The sequence below is a fragment of the Cyprinodon variegatus genome, unplaced genomic scaffold, assembly GCF_000732505.1.
Source record: "Cyprinodon variegatus isolate N-32 unplaced genomic scaffold, C_variegatus-1.0 Scaffold1762, whole genome shotgun sequence".
Taxonomy (NCBI): Eukaryota; Metazoa; Chordata; class Actinopteri; order Cyprinodontiformes; family Cyprinodontidae; genus Cyprinodon; species Cyprinodon variegatus.
The window spans coordinates 15,752-36,336 of NW_015152215.1; the positions used below are offsets into that span (position 1 = coordinate 15,752).

General features: G+C 35.5%; 1 protein-coding gene across 1 annotated transcript in view; it reads right to left on the minus strand.

Annotated features, from left to right (window-relative positions):
• galnt14 (polypeptide N-acetylgalactosaminyltransferase 14) overlaps positions 1-20,585 on the minus strand; it is a 55,210-nt gene that overhangs the window by 2,690 nt on the left and 31,935 nt on the right. Inside the window, exons 6-14 of the mRNA XM_015404484.1 lie at positions 18,386-18,507; positions 16,163-16,250; positions 14,514-14,598; positions 11,159-11,262; positions 9,895-10,021; positions 7,664-7,756; positions 7,173-7,256; positions 6,224-6,350; positions 5,627-5,743 (exon numbers count right to left, since the gene is read on the minus strand). Coding sequence (XP_015259970.1) covers positions 5,627-5,743; positions 6,224-6,350; positions 7,173-7,256; positions 7,664-7,756; positions 9,895-10,021; positions 11,159-11,262; positions 14,514-14,598; positions 16,163-16,250; positions 18,386-18,507 — 947 coding nt within the window. The remainder of the gene's footprint in view (positions 1-5,626; positions 5,744-6,223; positions 6,351-7,172; positions 7,257-7,663; positions 7,757-9,894; positions 10,022-11,158; positions 11,263-14,513; positions 14,599-16,162; positions 16,251-18,385; positions 18,508-20,585) is intronic.

Consider the following 20,585-nt stretch of genomic DNA (forward strand, 5'->3'; position numbering starts at 1 on the left):
TCAACCCTTCTATCAGCCTGAAGTTTTTCTTTACATTTGGATGCATTAGAGGACCATGAGCTGCAGCTTTCTTGTCCAGTATCGGTGGCTAGCTATATAAAAACATTGAATATCCCCACAAAAACACTTTTTCTGCAAAGCCTTGTCATCAGAGTTGAAGCTGCTATCACAATGAGGAGAAGGTGGCCCCTAAATTAAACCCAGAGGTCTAAACATGGGATGTCACTGTTGATGATACTACCAAGTATTATAGCTATTTTACTTGTAGCCAAGAAGCTAAATCTGACTACAAAACATCTCTCAAGAAAGCAATGGACCATTCTCTAAAAGTAACTGGACCTGAAGGAAAGTTGCATGATTTTACAAGAAATAAAATTTGTAAGTGTTTTTATCTAAAGTTGCTATTTCATTAAAATTATTTTCGGCTTTAAACAAAAGCATCAAATATGCTCTATTTATGTTTCTGAAATGGTCCGATTAAAACAGGAAATGGTGGGTTTTTATTATTGCCCTGATTGACTTTAATTCGAGATAATCACAGGCTGAGTTGAACATAAGCTCTTGTTTAACATAAAGTATAGAATGCAGCTAATAACATGGTTTCATTGTTTTAATGGCCTTGAATGTTTTTTTATTTTTTTTATTTACCAGAATTAATTGTTATGGTACTTTACATGATTACATACATGGATCTGCATGCTAGCGCCAACTCCCTCCTTTGTAATAACAAACCTACACTAAGCATATTACTGCCACCTAAAGGGCTGGAGAAAATATAATGTGTCTTACTCTAGTTAAATATAACATTACCCTCTGTGATCTTGAAATTAAGATGTTTAACATTGAGACTATGTTGCAAATGCTATTATTGTCTTGTCTATAACTGTCACCACTTTGAGGCTCTAGGTGGGCATTAAATAAGTCTGCACTGTTGTTAAACTGGCCTAACTGTGGACGGTAATTCTAATGTCCCAGCATTGTTTTGTTTATGATTCCTGATCAATGCAAACACATTTTTTTTTATCTTAGTGTGACTGATTAGTAAGATTTGGTCATGGTTTGATGTTTAAACTGAACAATTAATACATTAAAACTGGTTCTAAAATAGAGAAAGAGGATAGCATCCAGCTTTTAGGGATGGCTATGCCATTTACCCTAATAAAAATGTATGGACTATGCTATAAGTCCTCAAAAAACTTTTGTTTTTTGTAATTTGTAATTTTATAATTTTATTAAGGATCCCCCATTAGCTGTTGCCATGGCAATTGATGTAATTTAACTCTCCCAATTCAGACAAGAGAAGTGGCTAAATAATGCCAAAAGTCTGTTAGTGTCTTTAGAAAATTGCAGGTTTCTCTGCCACTTCCTTTAAGGATCCAAAACAAATTCTGTCTTATGCATACTATTTGTGTTTCCATTAAATCTATTTCATTTACATGACATTTGTTTATGTATTATTAAAAATTTCCCAAAATTCCATAAATTGGAAATGCTACTGGAAAATTCTGACCAGAACTGTAATTCCTTTTTAACACCAACTCTAACTAAAACTGAGAAGTATTATAAAGTTTAAAAGCTGGAAATATGCAGAAAATACATTACAATCAAATGCTCCTGTTGGTGCAGATAAAGCACTGAAGTCCATCACTGATATTCCTCTAGTTATTATATTTATCTGCTAGTTTAATAAGCAGATCAAACTGAAGCTGACTTGGCCTCATGTATTACAAATAAATCACAATTGCAAATCTATTGTTCAGAGATATAATAATTAATTTAAAAAAAACTGAAACCAGTGAAAGAGCCAGAATCAGTCGGGCCAATTTTAATCATGAATTAATGACTAATTATGTTTTATGTATTAGCAACACAACACTGTAAACATCAGGATGTTTTTGCTCGTTACAATGCACACTTTTAAATAAAAGGAACAAAATAATTAATAGATTAAAACATTTTTTTATTCTTTTTTTATTACACTACTCCATAATACCTCGCTTATACATCCTACCTGTGATAAATTTAAATAACTGCTACGTACTGAGAATAATCCACAAAATGTTTTAAATGTTTCAACTAGTGTGTGTTCTACATTAATTGGAATAATAATTATTACAATGGGTTATTTTTTCACAAATTCTAATATTTTGATGAGAAATAAAGGTAAAAAAAAAATCAGCATTTTCCTAAACGAGTGCATTTAGTACGCTTGTTAAAAGGATGAAAATTGTAGTTCAATCTACCGTCTGGCTTTCTCCCACAGTTAAAAAACATATCTGTGCCTTTAGGAGTGAGTGTACATGCAGGGTTATGTTGTGTAACTGATGAACAAGTGCTAGAAATTGAATGTATGGGTGTCTAGTGGGTCTTTCAGCAACTATACGCCCAAATAAACATGGAAAAGATCAATGAAACACTAAATTCAATAGAAAACCTGTGAGGTGAGCGATAGGTGGTTCCATAAATTATTGACAGAATGTTATCAACTTTTTTCCGCTAGTAATAATTTTTAGATAGTTATTTCTTCACACTGGTTTTCCCCACTTATTAAAAAAAATAGGACCTGACTTTTATTGTATGTAAACAAGGCTACTTTTATAACAGATTAATTTATTTCAAGTCATTTTTTAAACATATTTAACCAAATTAAACCAACACCATGTACCAGAACTGTGATATTACTGAACAGCTGGATTTTGCATTGATTTTCTTTAAAATCTAGAGTATTCAGCATTTAATCTTAAGTCTGTAAGATGCATGTAAAGCTGTAGAGCAGCTGCAGACAGCGAGACACTGTTCCTTATGTGCCGGCTGCTCAGAGACAACAAAGGACACTCCGTCCATTTCCTTTTTTTAGCTCAATCGATAAGTGGATAGAGCTGCTGAACTCGAGGCATGAAGGGTGTTAAGAACAGATTTATGGAGTCACATGGAGGAAGTCTGCAGCCGAGAGAGGGGCTGATCTTCAAATCCCTGAGAAAGTGTCTCTGTGTATATGTGTCACTGAGAGTAAATATGCATTGCTGCAGGGGGTGGGGCCAGTTAGTGCCTGGAGGAGCAGGCATGCTTGGACAGAACAACCAGAGATTAAAATGAACTCTTCAGAGTGATGAAACATGGAGGGACAAGCATGCACTGCAGGTTTGGGGATGATGCATGTAGAATGACATAAACTGCATTACATTTGTAATCAAATCTGTTTTAAAGTTTTTTGTTTATCAATTGTTGAGGATTTGAAAATCAAAAGATGAACCAGAACACACATAAGTGACAATTAATGATAGGATTTTCAGGCACCTTATTCATTTTTGTCACACATACACAGTTTGTTTAAATTCACAAGATGGTTTAGGTTTTATTTATGGGGTAGAAAAAGACAAAACTTCCAACCTATCAAGAGCATCTAACAGACTAGCAGGATAAGGAGAGACAATAATTACTCAGGAGCAGCTGTGGAGACTCAACACTCAGCTGGGAGGACCTACAGGATAAAAGTTTTAGCATTGCCTCAACAAATTTTTGCCTTTTTAAAAACTACTGTTGAAGCAAAACCAGAAGCATTTCAGCAACTTCAAAGGGACTCAGCAAACCCATGAAAGGGACTAAAATTAAAGCTTTTGCCTGATATTATATGTTGGAGCATTAACTCTATACACCATCAATATGCATTGCTCCCACTGTAAAACATAGTGGTGGTAGAATCATGCTGTGGGATGGGTAAGAAGTGTAGCAGAACGATGAAAGATAAATTGGTCATTTTGAAATAGAAAACCCCATTAGGAGCTGCAGATGACTAGAGACTGAGGATGAGTTCATTCTTCAGGCAGTCGGCCCTAACTACCACCTGAGCTAGTGTGGATGGTTTACATCAAAGCAGATTCATGCGTCATGCATTTAAATGACCAAGTCTTGGTCCAGATCTTAGGTTTTTTTTTTTTTTTTAGAATCTGTGAGAAGGCTTAAAAATGTAAAGTTTACAGAGTCTAGAGACAAACAGATACTAAGAATGCTCAGTTTTTAGATGCAAAAAAGTCGCCAAGGAAGACTTGAAGGAACTCCCACACAAAATGCTGTTAACAGTTTACTCATTTTTCTTTATAATACTATACAACTTTACTAAATTTGTGTTTTTAAAATGCAAAAATGATAAACGGTTTGAGGGGGTGTGTTTACTTTAGTAACTCACAGTTTTGATTTCACAAGTCTCTGTGAAGAGACTTCTTAAACATAACGGTATTTCTTAGGAATTGCTCAAACAGAGGGGCTGCAGAGCATGGAGGGAGTAAGAAAAAACAAAATCACTTAAAAAATCACTAGAGAATGATGCACTTTGGAATTAAGAAGCTGACCAATAAATGGAAGGGGTCTATTGGCTTCTGTGCACAATAAAATCTATTTCATTGACAAACTTTAAAACAAAAACAGTATTCATAAAAGAGAAACTGTCTAAAAAATATTACCAGTTAAAAAAACCCCATAAAAGTTCCAGACTGTTTTCCAAAAGAGAGATTAAGGAAAAGCCTGAGTAATCCTGATGATGGATGACATGTCCACTATTGTACAGGAAAAGATCAGTTGCAGTCAAGAAGACAATTTTTTCCCCCTTCTTGGGGAATAAGAGAAACAAAGATGCCAAACGTCTCCATCAGCAGTAAGTGTTTGATCGTTGAAGCACAAGATCCAAAAAGACTGAAAGGAAAATGACAGGCCGAGTAAGAGCAAACTCCTCCAGAGCAAACCATCTGTCCACGTTGGAAGGTAGAATTCTACATTTACAACAAGGAAGATGAGGAAGAAAGAAGAGGGAGGTGGAGGGTTTATGGAGCGTGTTCAGCTGCTGCATCCATAACAGCAGGCTGCCAGGATCTGCATTAGTGGAATAAGGCCACTCAGGGTCACATACAGCTCCTCTGGTGACTGCATATCTGCACTCAAACTACCTCTAATCTCCTCACTCTTAAAAGCCTTGTTTAAGAATATAGACTTCGACAACTTTTATTGTCATTTTGTATACATAGAGCATATGCAAAACGAAATTTTGTTTTGTACAGCTTTCAGAACATTTCCATTCCATAAAATGCAGCAGTGATCAATGTAAACAGTGTAGGAGATAAATAAATAGATCATAAAATGCATCCAAATATTTAATTTGATTAGAAAAATACAGTATGTTTCTGCATATTAAAGGGTTATGATGTTTTGTACGGCAGAGCCTCTTTTGGGAAATGCACCGCCCTGAAAAAGTTTCCCCCTTTCTTTTTATATGAGTCAAAGCTAAACTATGCAAACACAATTAAAATGATCTAATTTATTAAGGGAAAATACAATAAAAATAGGTGATCCTATATAGTAAAGTAATTATTTTTATTAAATGTATTTTAATTAAACCATATTTAGGATTTGTGTGGGATCTGATTGGAGTCCAGACTTTAACTTGTTCAACTGAAAACTTTCAATTATTATTTATTTATTTGTTGTAACCATTTAGAGATGGAATTGATAGAAAAGATTTAATATTGTCTTGCTTAAAATCATAAACTGATAACAGTCTGATGAAATTCTACTTTTTAGCTTAGTTTTTAATGTGTTCAGAGCAGGAAATATGATTAAAATGTCATCCTCTTACCTGTCTGGGCTCCTTTGAGTTGCAGGGCTCCATCCTGACCTTTGACCCCGCTGTGAAGGCAGAAATGGCCAGGCATAAGTCCTGCTGCCGGATCAGTGGCTCCGCCAGCTCCCATTTCTGCAAAGCCAGAAAGCAGTGGAAAATGTGGACGCTGTCCGCTTCAGTTTTTGGGGAAATATTACCGTACTTCTGAACTTAGGTATTCAAACCAAAAAGCAAATAAAAGTTGCAAATCAATCTATGTTCTAAATTATAATACTAATTTTAAAATATGTATTTTCTAATGAAACTGAATGAAACTGTAATTGTACTTCAGTGGTACAATTCAAATGAGATTAAGATTCTTACACAGAGCAAAATAAAAGACCCAACAACCAAACTGGATTTTGTATGGAGAATCAGGAAAAACAAAACAAAAAACACCCTAAAAATATAAGTCTGTAAACAATCCTCACTCAGGAAGAACCAAAAACCTTTGATTAATATAATTTTCTTTGATCCCACTTGATCTATGTGTATGTGTTCATTTTAAAATCTTCCAAACTGAGGAGACAGTATTTGTCAAACATGAGACTGTGTTATTTACGGTCCTCTGACCTGTGACTGCGGCCTGTTGGTTCCGGCTCCCCTGCACTCTGCCAGTCCCAGGCCTTCCCTCCCACGGGTCTCCAGACACAAACCGCCTTGTTTCAGCACACTGGACACGGCTTCCTGCTCAGGAACCCTGAGGAAATCAAAGGAGAGGAAGGAGGTGGATGAAACGATCTTATTACAAACAATAAAAGAGCAGATTGACTGCAGTGATGGGTAGCTGTAACGGGTAATTGCATCTCTCCACAAGTACTTTGTCTTATTACAGCAGGCTCGTCTAGACATACTGTATATACGCACATCAGTTGTTTAGAGCACATAGTCCAGAAACACTTCAGTTTAAAGTCTTGATAGAATGACATTTGAAATCAGTTAAGTTTAGAAGAAATGTATTTAATTATGGAGGAAATTCCTCTTCTTAGGTTTAAATATTTATGCATATTTCAAAGCAGTATATGTTTTTAATTAACTGCAAAATGATGGAAGCCTATCTTTAAATAAGAGTAAATTGAGGTTTAGTGTTATAATGTGACAAAAACTTTATAAAACTGTAAATATTGATCCTAAACCACAAAATTGGATGTGTTGAGATGACATTCACTGTGCTCAATGTACATGTATGAGAGTTCTTTTTTAATCAGATGCTATATAGATTTGTTTCAAAGTCACATTTAATCATAACCTATAATCCTAGTGAAAAACTTCATTTCACATCATTTCCTCCATCTCTTTTCTCTCAGTTGTGGTCCAAGTCAGTCCACAGCCTGCAAGCTTCCAAAAACCTACCATTTTTATTTCCAATGCAGATTTTTCTTTTTCACAGCTCTCAGAATCTTAAAAAAAAAGAATGTACCTCGTACTTAGTACGCCTATTTCTTTTATCTCAACTGATTTTTCCCCCAAACAAAATCGAGTGCAGCCAACAGAAAAGCCTCTTTTTGCTAAATCCGCCCACCTCAGCTCCGGATAGACGTTCTCCATGTACCAACGGAAAGGTTTGCAATTCAGTTTCCGCCGCAGTGTCAGGCGATCTGCAATGCTGCAAGAAGAGAAAATAAGCAAAACCGAAAGAGCAGACCCAAAGAAAAAAGAAAAACATGGGCAATTGTGGAGAAGACAGACAGTTTGAGAGACAAAAAAACGAAAAGTATCAGAAAACAGAAAGTGTTCTGTGTTAATATAAGTTGCTGGTTTTGCTTCTAACATTATCAAACAGTTAAATGAACATATCTGTTACAATCATTAATAATATGCAGAAATAGCTCATAACAGAAGTAACTGGTGAATTTACCCAGAATAACTGTATATATATCGATAAATACTTCATAATTGCTCATTATAAAATAGATTTATAGCAGTGTGAAACATTCCTAGTCCTATTTTTGGGCTACTGTCTCCATGCTGTATCATGTAAACATTGAGAAGGTATAATTCTAAGAGACAAACCTGCCAAAAGCCTTGCCCTGAGCAGACGGCCTTGCGGAGTAGTAGTACTGTTTATATTCATCCATCCACACCTCCGCAGCCCGTCGGGTGTTCCTGCATAGACACAGACAGGACACCTGCTTATGTGCTGTGATTACAGTGCTGCTGGGGTTCCTGCAGTCAGCTCTAATAACCATGTTGCACAGAAAAGCCTCCAGATATTAAAAACTGCTTTGGAGAAAAAGCAATGCTTTAAGGCTTTGGATTTTGGGCAATTTTAGCAACTTGATCTTTACTGAAAAAAGAAAAAAAGATTTCAAATTAAAAGTAGCAATACACAGATCCACATTTTTGGGGTGATTTCAGATTTTAAGAGGTCATAAATATATATTTTATATTCAAATAATTTGCATATATATTGTTTTTTTTTTTTACTGCTTTTTAAATATGCAAAACAAGGGAACTCTCTTAATTATACCAAAACTCCTGTCTTCTGTGTACTTCTATGGAGTATAGGTGTTTAAAGTCTACCTTCCTACTTTTTAAATATTACTCTATTCTCTTTCCCCTTGTTTATTTCTCAACTGACCATCCGAGAATGGTCACTTGAACATTTCAATGCTCTTTAATGTTCCCAACTGGTCAAATAGTTTAAATAACAGTAGATCAATTAATCAGAGTGTAGGTAGAGCAGCCATTAGAACAGGCCACCAAAAGCCTTATGCATGCAGAGGTGATTCTTCATCAGCGCAGACAAAGCAGTTGCATAATGTAGCATGAAACTTTTATAAAGCTAATTAATGTTAAGCCCCTCTGAGTAGAGAAAAAGCGAATCATCTTTGTAGATCTAACACATTTTTTTCCCCAGTTTTGTCTAAATTTTACTGACAAATATACAGTGAAAAACTTTTATTGGCAAAGTCTCCTTGCCAATAAAAAACTGTATTCCACTTTAACATACTTTGAAATTTCTTTCTCTTCTATTTTCTGTCTCGAGTGAATTATTTTTCATAATGTGAGCTTCCTAATTTTTACTGTTTTAAGGGTGCGGCATTTGGTATGAGCACTAAGAGGTTTCTGTCACACTTCATCACATTTAAAAAATAAATAAATAAAAGTTTAATTTAATCTCCTTTTTGTTACGGCCTGTTGGTATTTGCAAACAATAAAAACCATCAAAATAGTTTGTTACATCCAGACAATTTCTTTGTGGTTGGACTCTGTACTGCACCAACTGGTTGTTTGCCAGATACCAAAATAAATAGTTTTTCAAGATGATGGAAAGTTAAATTTGACAGTCCTACCATTAGTTATAAAACTAAGAGAATTAAGTATAAGCATGTTATCATGGTTCTTTAATAGGGTAGAGCAGTAACCAGTATGATGGTTTAAAGTATCTGTCCTTAACATTTTTTCCTGTATTACTTTTAGTTTTATACTTTAAGTAGTTTTAAAAATTGCACTTTTACACTTTTAATTGAGTAAAAAGATTAAGTTGATACTAAACTTCTACAAGTGTTTTTAAAAGGTAAAAATTATACTTCCACAAGAGTGATATACGTTAATACTTGTGATAACTCTGTTTGAGCCTCCCTGTTAGCTTCTTTTTGGTTATTTTTTTTAAGCTCACATTGGAGCCCACATTTTAAACTGTTTTTTTTTTTTTTGTAGAAGCTCAGTAAAAGGATGACGACCAAAGCATGTTGCTATTACTGTAGCTCGACTTGTTAGCATCAAATAAAGCTGCTTTTACTGAAAAGGGTTGGTCAAGATGGAAATTCTGTGATTCTGGTAAACAGCGGATTTCTCTGGCAGACCTACTGTAGGTCTAGATTATAAAAACAAAACTAAATCAGCAGTCAAACTTAAAAAAAAACACCAAATGACACAAAAATCTATTATTTAAGGGGTAAAGGGTTTTTAAGAGATCAAAACATTCTCATTTTACTTTACCACAACTTAATCATTTATAGACCAATCAATTGATCAAATTTTAAATCATTTTTCATTCCTCCAACAGTTTAAAGATTTATTGTTTCCTCTTCGCTTTTCAATCCTAGTAAACTTATAGAACAAAAACATTCAAACTGAGGAATAAACAATTTAGCTGCTTTGGGTTTTTATAGCTCCTCTTTCATTAAACCTCTGGTAAAGTGTGTCAGAAGTTAAAATGTATGAGACGACACCAGGCTCTTTCTCTGACATGCAGTATTTATATAAATATTAAGCCTGTTAGCAGATCCCACACTCACTTGATGTAGGTAAGAGCGTTGCCCTCTGGGAAGTCGTAAGGGTGACGTTTCCTGAACACGTGACCAACGCGGCTGCAGGGAAGGATCTCTAGACTTCCTCCGCACATCCACACTCGGAACGAGAGCTCTATGAAACGACAGGATGAAGCTGAAGACTGTTTCGCAACTGATCCGGTTTATCTATTTATCTAACTGAACAACTATGCCTAATGGGTTCATCTGACTGAATTTCCGAGCCACATTTTATGGACGCCAGATGCAAAAACCTTACAATTTATATTTTTTTCCTTTTCCAAATTCAAATGAACCTTTAGAAATTTAAGCAAATAATTTAAATCGTTGCAGCAAATATATAAGTAGCCATTAAATGAAGAATAAAAGGCGTATATAGATTTTTTAAAATAATTGTAGCATTATAACACTTCTAATTTATGCACATGGTATAGTAGCGTTAAAATCCCATCAGAAATCTGACATTTCTGCTGACTTTACACTGAGTTTTTCCTGAAAACTTTCAGCCTATTCCTTCCCCAAAAAGGTTTTGACTTTTACCTCGGGATATAAACAGTTCATTTCACTTTAAGTTATTTTGTATAGGTAATGATGTTTTCTGCTTGATAAAGTGTAACAAACCATTCATTCCTTTAACATTTCAGTCCATGTTGGTAACTACAGGCTAAACATCTGCCTCCCTGGTAGACTCAGTATCTTTGTTTTGGAATATTCTCCTCTAAAAGATAAAAAAACAAACTGTTCTTCATCTAAAATGCCTGAGAAGAGTCTGATAAAAGAAAACGACGGGCAGAACAAAGGACGCAGAACAAGGAGCAAACTAAGGATCAAGTTTGTAAAATTTACAATACTTTTTTGTTTTTGGTCAACACCTAATCTAGCATTCAACACTAAAAACAGATCATCTATCAAGACTATGTTGGTTCTGTAATTCAAAAGATCCACCAAACATCCAACAGCAACAGAAGACGAAATTTGGGGTTTTGGAAAATTTTCAAGCTATAAAATGAACCTTTAGCACCAGCAGAATATAATAAAAACACATGGCACATGACATCATGATCATCAATGTATACAATAAGAAACTTTTTTATTAATGTAATAAGCAGATTATTGTAGTAATTTAGCAAAAGCTAAAATAAACTTTTGTTTTAACTTTATTTGCTCTGCAGTGTTCAACATTCAACATAAATAGGGATGGCTGACATTAATATTGGGCTGCAGAAGGCTTTGAAAACATCAGATCACTCACCAAAGTTCTCACCGCCCCAGATATCCATGTGGGTGTCATACTGGCCCAGATGGTTGAACCAGCTCTTGTCCATGACGAAGATCCCTCCCGCAATGACAGGAGTCCTACAGAAAAGAGAGACGTTTTCACTTCCAGTAACTTTAATTAGGGGTTTTAGAAATTTACTTTTAATGAAATTTTCAACATTTTTAAATGCTAAAACCACAATTTTAAAGTTTTTCAATTAGTTTTGTTTAATGAGGTAGAACAAGACAAAGTACTGCATGGAGAAGAATAGTATCTATATATATATATATATATATATATATATATAAAATCCTTAGTATGTTTTTGGTTTTACAAATGCGGGTATAATACAGTGTGGTGTGCGTTTGTCCTCAGTTTTCCTTGATGACTAGTTCTTAAAACCGTATTGCTCTAATGACAGCTAGAGTTAGATGGATACACCGGCCAGCCGATAACTTGGTCTAACATTAGCAGTAGCCTATCCTTCTTTGTGTTCACCGATTCGTGATTGCATTCAGCAGCCATGCCTTGTGATCATGTGAAGCACATGAATTGCCACTCCCTCTACTTGCTATCCAATATTTCGTTTGATTTGATAATATTTCTTTTTTGTCTAAATTGAAACTTGTGTAACATTTCTTGTCACTGTCGAGGAAAACAGTGATTTTGAAAAATCGGCCCCCAGAAATCGTCAGTAGTTTTTGAGGATCAAAGACTGCTGTAAGAATAATTGTATCTGCATCCGCCTTAAAAAAAAAGTGTATTGTTTAATCTCCAATTACAACTCCAGGTAGGATAGAGATCAGATTGGAGAAGCAATTTTCAGTGGTACAATGGGTTGTCATAGAAATATGGGTCTGCCTTTGACTAGGCCAATCTGACGCATTTCATCACAACTCTGGCTGCATGCTTCAGCGATGAGGCTCTGCTGGAATTTGACCCTCTGGCTCACTCTTACTCATTTGAAACCTCTACCTGCTTTTCTTATGTAACTGACCTGTTTAGCTCTATCCATAGCTTTGCACCAACTAACCTTTTCATTTTGTGCAGGAAAATTCTCAATGCAGCATGATGCTACCATTACCATGTAGCACAGTGTGGGTTAGTGTTTCAAGCATCTTTTTTATATTCTTAAGGCTTCCTTTTAATAGTATCCTCTTGCCAATCATCCAGAGGGGCCAAGAGCTACAAGTCTCTGCAGCTCCTCCAGAGGCTGCATACCTGTTGAATGTTCTTTTATGGTTTTCAGTTTAGGTGGAAAGTCACATCCTAGTGGATTGTGCCATAATCTTTTAATTCCATAAAAATTATAAAAGAATATTGTATTATAAACTAACTGCTTCTAACATCTTCACAAAGTCTGCCAGACAATCCTGCTGCCTCCGTTGCTCTTCATGATGCTGTTTATTAACTATGAGAATAAAAAAACACTAGCTTTCACAGAACGGCTTACCGAGATCATATTACACACAACTCGACTAATTTAGTCACAAAGCAGCTTAGGGATTTCTGGGTAAAGGGGCAATACTTTGCATTGGGCAATCATATTAAAAAAAATAAAATACATTGAAGTTATTTTCTTGGTGTTGTATAAATTATGGGAAAGTTCATATTCTGGGGAGATTCTGTAGCTGACATGATTCTTTCATAAAGACATAGCATTGCTTAAGGTTAATTTATTAAATCAATTTTAAGGTTTTATTTTTGAGATTGTGACATAAAAAAAAACCTCTGTTCCTTACCTAATGTTAGATAATACAGTATGTTACACTGTGCCTCTGGTTCTCCATCTACATCATTTACAAATAAAACGGTTTTCCAATGAAAAACAATAAATGACCTCCAATGCAGAAGCAGTATAAAACAGTCAGTTGGAGCATTACTAGCTGCGTCTGTGCCTAAAAGTAATCGCCTTCTCTTGGACCGTACCACTTTCTGCATCATTGTGGAGGTATTTTGACCCCCACCTATATACAATACTGCTCCTGTTCTCTAAGATTTGATGGCATTTGCTGATCCTCTGTTTGAAAATCATTTTAAGACAGGTTGGAATTGGGATTTGAAGCTATTAGACATTTATTGGCCTTTAGTCAGCCATTTCAATGCAAGCTGCCCAAGTCCTGCTGCAGAAAAGACGCCCGATCATCAGCTTGGTTTGGGAAATTCAATGAGGTGCTGCTGCCAAAAAGCTTTTAAACAAACAGAGGTCTGCCAAAAACGCCCTACTTAGTCAGTCTTTTTCTGATTAAATTACCTTGTTAAATAACCCTCATGCACACTCAGATGTCTAAGTTTTGGGGCTTTTTTGTATTTTGTTGCATGACCTCATACTGACTTGGATAGACTTCACTGGCAGCCTACTAGCATAGTTTTTTTCACTTTATAATATTCTTTCTCTCTGTGAATTGACTGACTTTAAATGGTTGAGCAAGCTTTCCTAAACTGATGCAGAGAGACGGTTTCTTCTCAAAGATAATGGCAGAATGAATAGTCCAGAGCAGCAATCTGCTACATGCTAGACAGTTTACAAGAGGCCTTCATTGCACTTATGAACCTCCTGGAAAAAGTAAGAGATGTTAATACCATGGACAAAATTGTGCAAGTTGTGCATTTAAGTCTAATGACTTAAGTTGTTTATCTGAGATTGATCGGCATAAGTTAATTTAAAGGAATGAAATTTGTCAAACTCAATTTGAAAAAGAGAGAGATAAAAAAAAAATGAATTACAAACTTTGTAAAGAATTGAAAAAAAGAAATGTGGAAAAAAAAGAAAAAGAAAAAACTATAGCAATAAAAAAAAGTTACTTTCATATAATAATTAATTCTGAAAGTTAAATTTCTAGATTAGAATTTTTCAAGTCCCCCTTTTACGAAACAAGTTCTTCTTATTTCAAATTAAACTCTAAATAATATTTTTTGCTTATAAAAATAATAGAACAAAAATTACTCCGTATAGATTTGATAAGCTTTTTGTGACTGAACCTTCTGTCTGAAAAATATGAGTAGCTGAGTATCTTTTATCAAACCACAAAATTATCCAAACATCATTTAAAAGCAAAGTACTAAACATATTCTCTGTAGCTGGATAATAATAATAATATTAACTTTGTTGTTGTTTTAACATGGGAAGATAAACTAATCCATAGAAGCTCCAGTTCTGGGTCTGTAAGAAATTAAATACTAATTCATCTCAGTGAAACATTAAACTTTCAAGTGATGATTCTTACCTGATTTATTTTTCTATTTATTCACAATAAGATTAAAAAAGTGAGCAAACTTGTTAAGATAATTAAAAACCTTGATGTTTAAGGGCTAGAAGTAAGTATTACTAAGGGCAGTGTTAAGGTACCTTATGGGTTGTGTGGGATCGCTTCTCGCCATTTTCTGCTCGATGGGAATCTGCTCCCATTTGAAGTGGAGACTCCAGTCGAATCCTGACATGAAAACAACATTATGAGGAAAGCAAGAAGCAACTAAAAACAAACTAGATTAAAAACAGGTACTGTAGTTTTGCTAATATTGTCTATAATTTCATCTCGTTGGGTCCAGGTAGACAAATACAAGCTAAAGCAAAGTTGATTAACATGATAAATCGTGGTTTATATCCTCATCTGTAATAATTTTCAGTAAACCAAACAGTTTATAAACTCATTTATTCAGTGGAAACTACACATATATCTAATTCATCTATTTCAGTGTATTCATTGAGATTTTTGACTGTTCATCTATTTGTAAGGTTAAACACTGATGTTGGACGTATCGGCTTCTGTTACAGTCTAATTTAGGCCAAAGGTGCTCATGTCAGATTGAGGTCAACACTCTGCAGAGGATTCACATACCTCCACACTTTTTTTCTAGCTTTATGTGATGCTGCTGCACTTAAAGGGGCCATTTTCAGGCTGGTTTAGCAGACTCATAAAATGTGACCCTGCCTATGAAAACCCAGCTAAAGTCATTTTTTGGTGAATCTCAACTTAATGTATAAAACCATTCTTAACATTGTGTAGAATGGTTTTATACATTAAGTTGAGATTCACCAAAAAATGACTTTAGCTGGGTTTTCATAGGCAGGGTCACAAATATTAAATCACCAATGTGCAATAATCTCTGAGATGTTCCAGTTTTCAGCTTGTAGACCATTGTTTTTTTTATATGGTCCACTGTTACAGACATAATGATAAAAATTTGATATTCTAATGAGTGCATATCGACAGCTTTTAAACATATTGTCTTTTAAAAACATACAAGTAAACATTGATAAGCAGCATTAATCCTGCATACATATGAAAGAAATGCTACAAATGGTTAAAGTAGGAAGGTTTAACCACTATTGATGCGATTAGCATCCATCGTGAATGCGAAAGTGGAATACCATCCTTTTGCACAGACTTTCTGACTTTTTGGTTTGGTTAAGTTTAAATTTATGACGTGGAAGTTGGAATTTTCTCTTTCTGAGGAATACTGGAACACACCATATACCCAGTCTCTGGAAGACAAACACTGACCACAATCCCATTGAGCAGTGAGTGGGTGAATTACCAAATGCACTGCTTTAAATCAATACAAGGAAGATCTCTACAGACTAATACTGAGATACAGACTAATACAGACTAATACTGAGTTTATCTGTAGACTTCATGAACTTTGGTGGAATGGAAGCTGAGGTGACTTCCGTATACAGAGTATTTTGGGTACATTTTGTAACAATTGCCAAAGCTAAACTGTAGCTTCAGAAAATATTTTTAGCAAGGAAAATTTAATGAAAGGACTTGTTGCATAAGTGGTCTTCTCCTGGTCCTGTTCTTTAATTGCCATGCTTTAACCACTGTTTTTGAAAGCAGTGCGAATGTGTTGCTACTGCAGCTTAAATATCTGGGCTCATGGAAAACAATGGAAAATCTGCTCAGCATGATTTGAAGAGGCCATCCGATTGTTTTGGCACTATAGCATAAAGGGTTGTGTTTGAGTTGTGTCTGTTTTTTCATGATGGGTTCTGACCTCCTCTTAAGTCAGCAGACGCAGCCAAGTAAGCAAAGTTATCCAGGCTGATCACATCAATAATGGGGCTGACCACTCGTGTATGGTCCTGGAAGGAACGATAGAAAGAGATGACAAAGATAAACCTTGAGAAATTAACACATATCAAATCGGACAACAAACATAAAGGACATTCTCTTCAATTTATGCCTCAATATTATGTACCAGAATGAATGCAGGCCTGAATTAGTTCAAGGTTTTTATCAGTTCCACAGAGATTTGCTGTCAAACCCGATAGGAAAAAAAAAAGCATGACACATCTGCAAAATGTTAGACTACCTACTGCTGTAAAGGTAAAATGATCCTAATAATAAATACAGCTAATTAGAAAACCTATAGTTTATGTTTCTGGGCGTAACTGATGTGAAAACAAGACGTATACAACTCTATATATGGTGGTGCTAGCTTGTATGAATACATGCACAATTACACCGCAGTAATAAAAAACACGTTAGGATTGCATCAGTCTTTATAAACACACATTATCATTACAAAAGGCTGTTTAAAGCTCTCCTCTTTTTCATCAAATGATACGTCATAGTGTCCTTATCAGTTTGCTCCTTCAAGCTAAAATGAAAATACATTTAGACTGAATTATAAAACAACTCCCAAGTGAGTCTGGAAAAAATGGCAGAGCTGAAGATGGATGGAGGATATGTTGGATAAAATTAAATTACGATGCTGCATAATTAAATAAGGATTGTTATTAATCTTCCCAAACAGATGGTTTGAGGCATCAAATTAATCAGAAGGAACAAATGAAAACTTATTTGTCTGCAAATTTAATTTTAAGCTTTGAAATGATTCTTCACTGCATTAAATCAAAATAAAACTATGAAGAGAGACTGCAACAATCGCATAACTCGAGGTGGGTTATTATTAATGTTTGACATTTAATTAAATTAAACTTGTTTAAGTGGTTGTGGTGAATTAATAATTAATAGTGGTCACTGGGTGGAAATGAACAATGGGTCTCAGATTCTGCTTTCAGCCAAAAGCTTTAATCTCAGGGAAAATAAACGACTTCAGAGCCAGATGGAGCAAAGATGAGGATGAGGTGAATTATCACTGAGCTCTCATGAATGCCGGACTGAAAGGGCTGCAATGAAGGATGAATGAGTCACAGCAGCCCAAAGCCAAATATGAGTTTACCAAAAGCAAACAACGTAAACACAGCATCATGTTTCCTTCAACTTAACACAATGGAAGCATTGGTTTGTATGCTTCTGATTACAGCAAAGAAAGTTTGCAGAAAGTGTTTCTTTTCTGATCATGTGTGGGATCAGTACTTATCTACCTATTTTAACCAATAAACAGCTGAAAAGTCGACATTTTTCGTTGTATTTGTGGTTAAAGAGAAATTGTTTTTTTATCGCCTTATCATTTCTAAAAAGTTCATGGCTGCCATATCTAGAAAAGGATGTAATGACTCATACAGGAAAGAAAATAACTGAAAGGAAGATGAAAAGAGCGAGTCGCTTCGCAGGTTAATAATGCCAGTGGACATATGAGAAAAAAACAGTATCCTACTCATAAGTGAGTGATGATGGTCTCACTCAGTGGATCGATCTCTCTCCATCATAATGCCAGAACCCCTTGTCTCAGATTTAGAAGAGGAAGTAATTTAACTTTAACTGGCAGCTTCATGCACCTCAGCGACGGGGATGGCTCACAGCCAAAACAGCCTTAAAGGGTCACATTGAGATTCCAATGAAATTAAAAAGATCGATTGCGTGTCATAATGAAATGTGTCTTGTTTAGTATTTCGCTGTATAATATGAGCATTGGCATTAGATGTGATAGTAGCGTCCCCGGTGGGCTGCATAACTTCATTTTCAGGATGCACTGAATTGGAAGAATCTGTCGGCTGCATTAACAAAGGCTGTTTTTGATCATAAAAAGATCCAGCATACAGCCAGGAGCAAGAATAAGCACTGACTGTGTTTTGTATCTGCTTTGCTTTTCTTCTAGCACAGGGTATCCTCCAGCTCTTTGCTTCAAGATTCTAAACTTTACCAACTTCTTTTTCTAATAAGTTAAATTACTTAACTTATATAAACTAAAAAAGGGTAATTAGGGAGTCTAAAATATCTGTCAATTTAATACAGTCTCTAAATATGTAGCATTGGGTATTTAAAATTTAAAGATTGCCGATCGAGAGCAAGTGAATCTGTGTCCTCGTACCTCCTTGACTCTCTGGATCATCGGCTGCAGCCAGTCGGCGTTGACCTCACAGTGGCTGTCCAGGAAGGTCAGAACAGTGGCAGAGGCCGTGTTGGCTCCTCTCACTCGAGATCGGATCAATCCTGCAAATGACACATAATGCATGACACCTCAAGTTTAAAAAGCCTAAGTCTAAGTGTACTAATAATCAAACTGCAGCCTGACTGCAAGCTTCAATAAGATTTATGAATCCATCATTGCTGTACACAGCGATTATACGTAGTTCATTTCTTCCACTGTCTATTGCCACTTAAAGGGTCACAGAGGGGTATGTCACCAATCCATAGGTTAACATAAAGACAAAAAGGTCAAATAAGATTGTTTTCACACACCAAATATAGAAAGCCATGAACCATTAACCTCAAGTTTTTACAGGGAGGAAACCGAGTAACCAGAGATAATCCCCACATAAATAGGGAAAACAAGACGAAAGACAGAAGGCATTATTTATAGATTTCTATCAGTGGCGATTGAATACTAGGGAGGCTAAACCTCCACCGTAAATTTGTAAAATTATTGGTAATATGCATTTCTCAAACTTCATAAATGAACCCATTAAACAGCTTTAAATACCGTTAAAATGCCTGGTTTTAACGAGTATGTTGGCATTAATCAGGTGTTGAGCCCCCTCTCTAACGCTGATTCAATGCTGATTGGCAAGCAGCAAGGACGTTTTCCTGCTGAGTCCAGAGAAAAAAGGTAATTCAATCAAAACAGTCATCTTGTGCCGAACTCTTGCCGTGGTTTCTGGAGTTTATTATTTCAGAGCACTTCACAACAGCTACTTTCACTAGTTGTAGTAATGCATGTGTTTCAACATTTCTTAATGCAATAAGCACCACTGAGCCTCCACTTTTTCAGAGAGCAGCAGCTGGACATTATTTGTAAAGATGCAGCCAACAATCAGCTGGGGGAAAAGCACCATTCTCCAAGGCAGAGGCTCCCAAACTTGTAAACCTGGGTTTTTTTTAAACAAAAAATCTAAATCAATATTTCATTCAAATAAATTAAGATTTAGACATTTTTATTACTACTCTTTTCTGTTTAAACCGTCATCATGATGTGGGAATCTTTATTGGCAGCAGATATAGAGCAGGTGCTAATCATTTAGTGGAGGATAGAGGTAGCTAAGTCGATCAACAGTAGAAATGCTGAAGTGGATTTTCGTTATCAGGACAATGACCAAAACATACAGCAATGCTACAATGATGTGGAATAAATGAAAGTATATTCATGCATTGCAATGGCACCATGATGGAAATGGTTCCTTATACATGCCGAGCTGCTGGAGACATACAAGATTTTCAACTGTCTGCAAAAGACTGTCTGCAAAAACATAACTCCGGAGAGCTAAACTCAAGTTTATGCAACACCTTTTTATTTGTATTTATTAGATATTCATGTTTGGATTTTTCTTTCTACTGCAAAATTATGTTATATGTTGTGTTTGTCCATCAGATAAAAGGTCAATTAAAAAATACTGAGATGTTTGTGTTTATGTTGTGACAGAATCTGAAAATGTTCAAATGTTCTTAGTTATCCTAAATCAAATATGTCAGACATACCTGTTGGACAAATGGCTGAAAAGTCCAAGAAAATAATCTACAAACAGGTTTTAAACCAAAATACAAACTAAATCTCTGCTATTTTTGCTCCAAAACCTAAATCAAAAGCCCTATTGTAGACACCAGCTGGTGGATAAGTCACAGAAAAAAGCCTGTCTTGTTGTGTTAGACTGTTACTAATGTTGATCCAGTTCTTGCATCAGAGCTTGCTGACCTCCAGCATTGTGCGACACATTAAATGAGAGAAAGCCAATGAAGCCTGAAGGTGTAAAGCTATTTAAAGCCAAGATCAATTCCCCACCGGATGACGTTATGTGATAAAACTCTGTCATGCAGTTCTTTTTTTGTCTTTTCTCCTGCTGTGGTAAAAAAAAAAAAAGGTAATCCTTTTTTAATATTTTTATGTAAGAAAAACTGTGAACGATTGAGCTCCTGCCCAAGGCTTAGATTCCCTGCCCTGGATTTTAGAACTAGCAGAAAAGAAAATCTTAAAGATAAGCTTGATGTGGTTCACTGTAACTGCCAGTCGGACAATGTTGGCCCCAATCCGACGCACTGCTGCTGTGTCAGCATGTTCTTCATAAGCCTGAACAAAT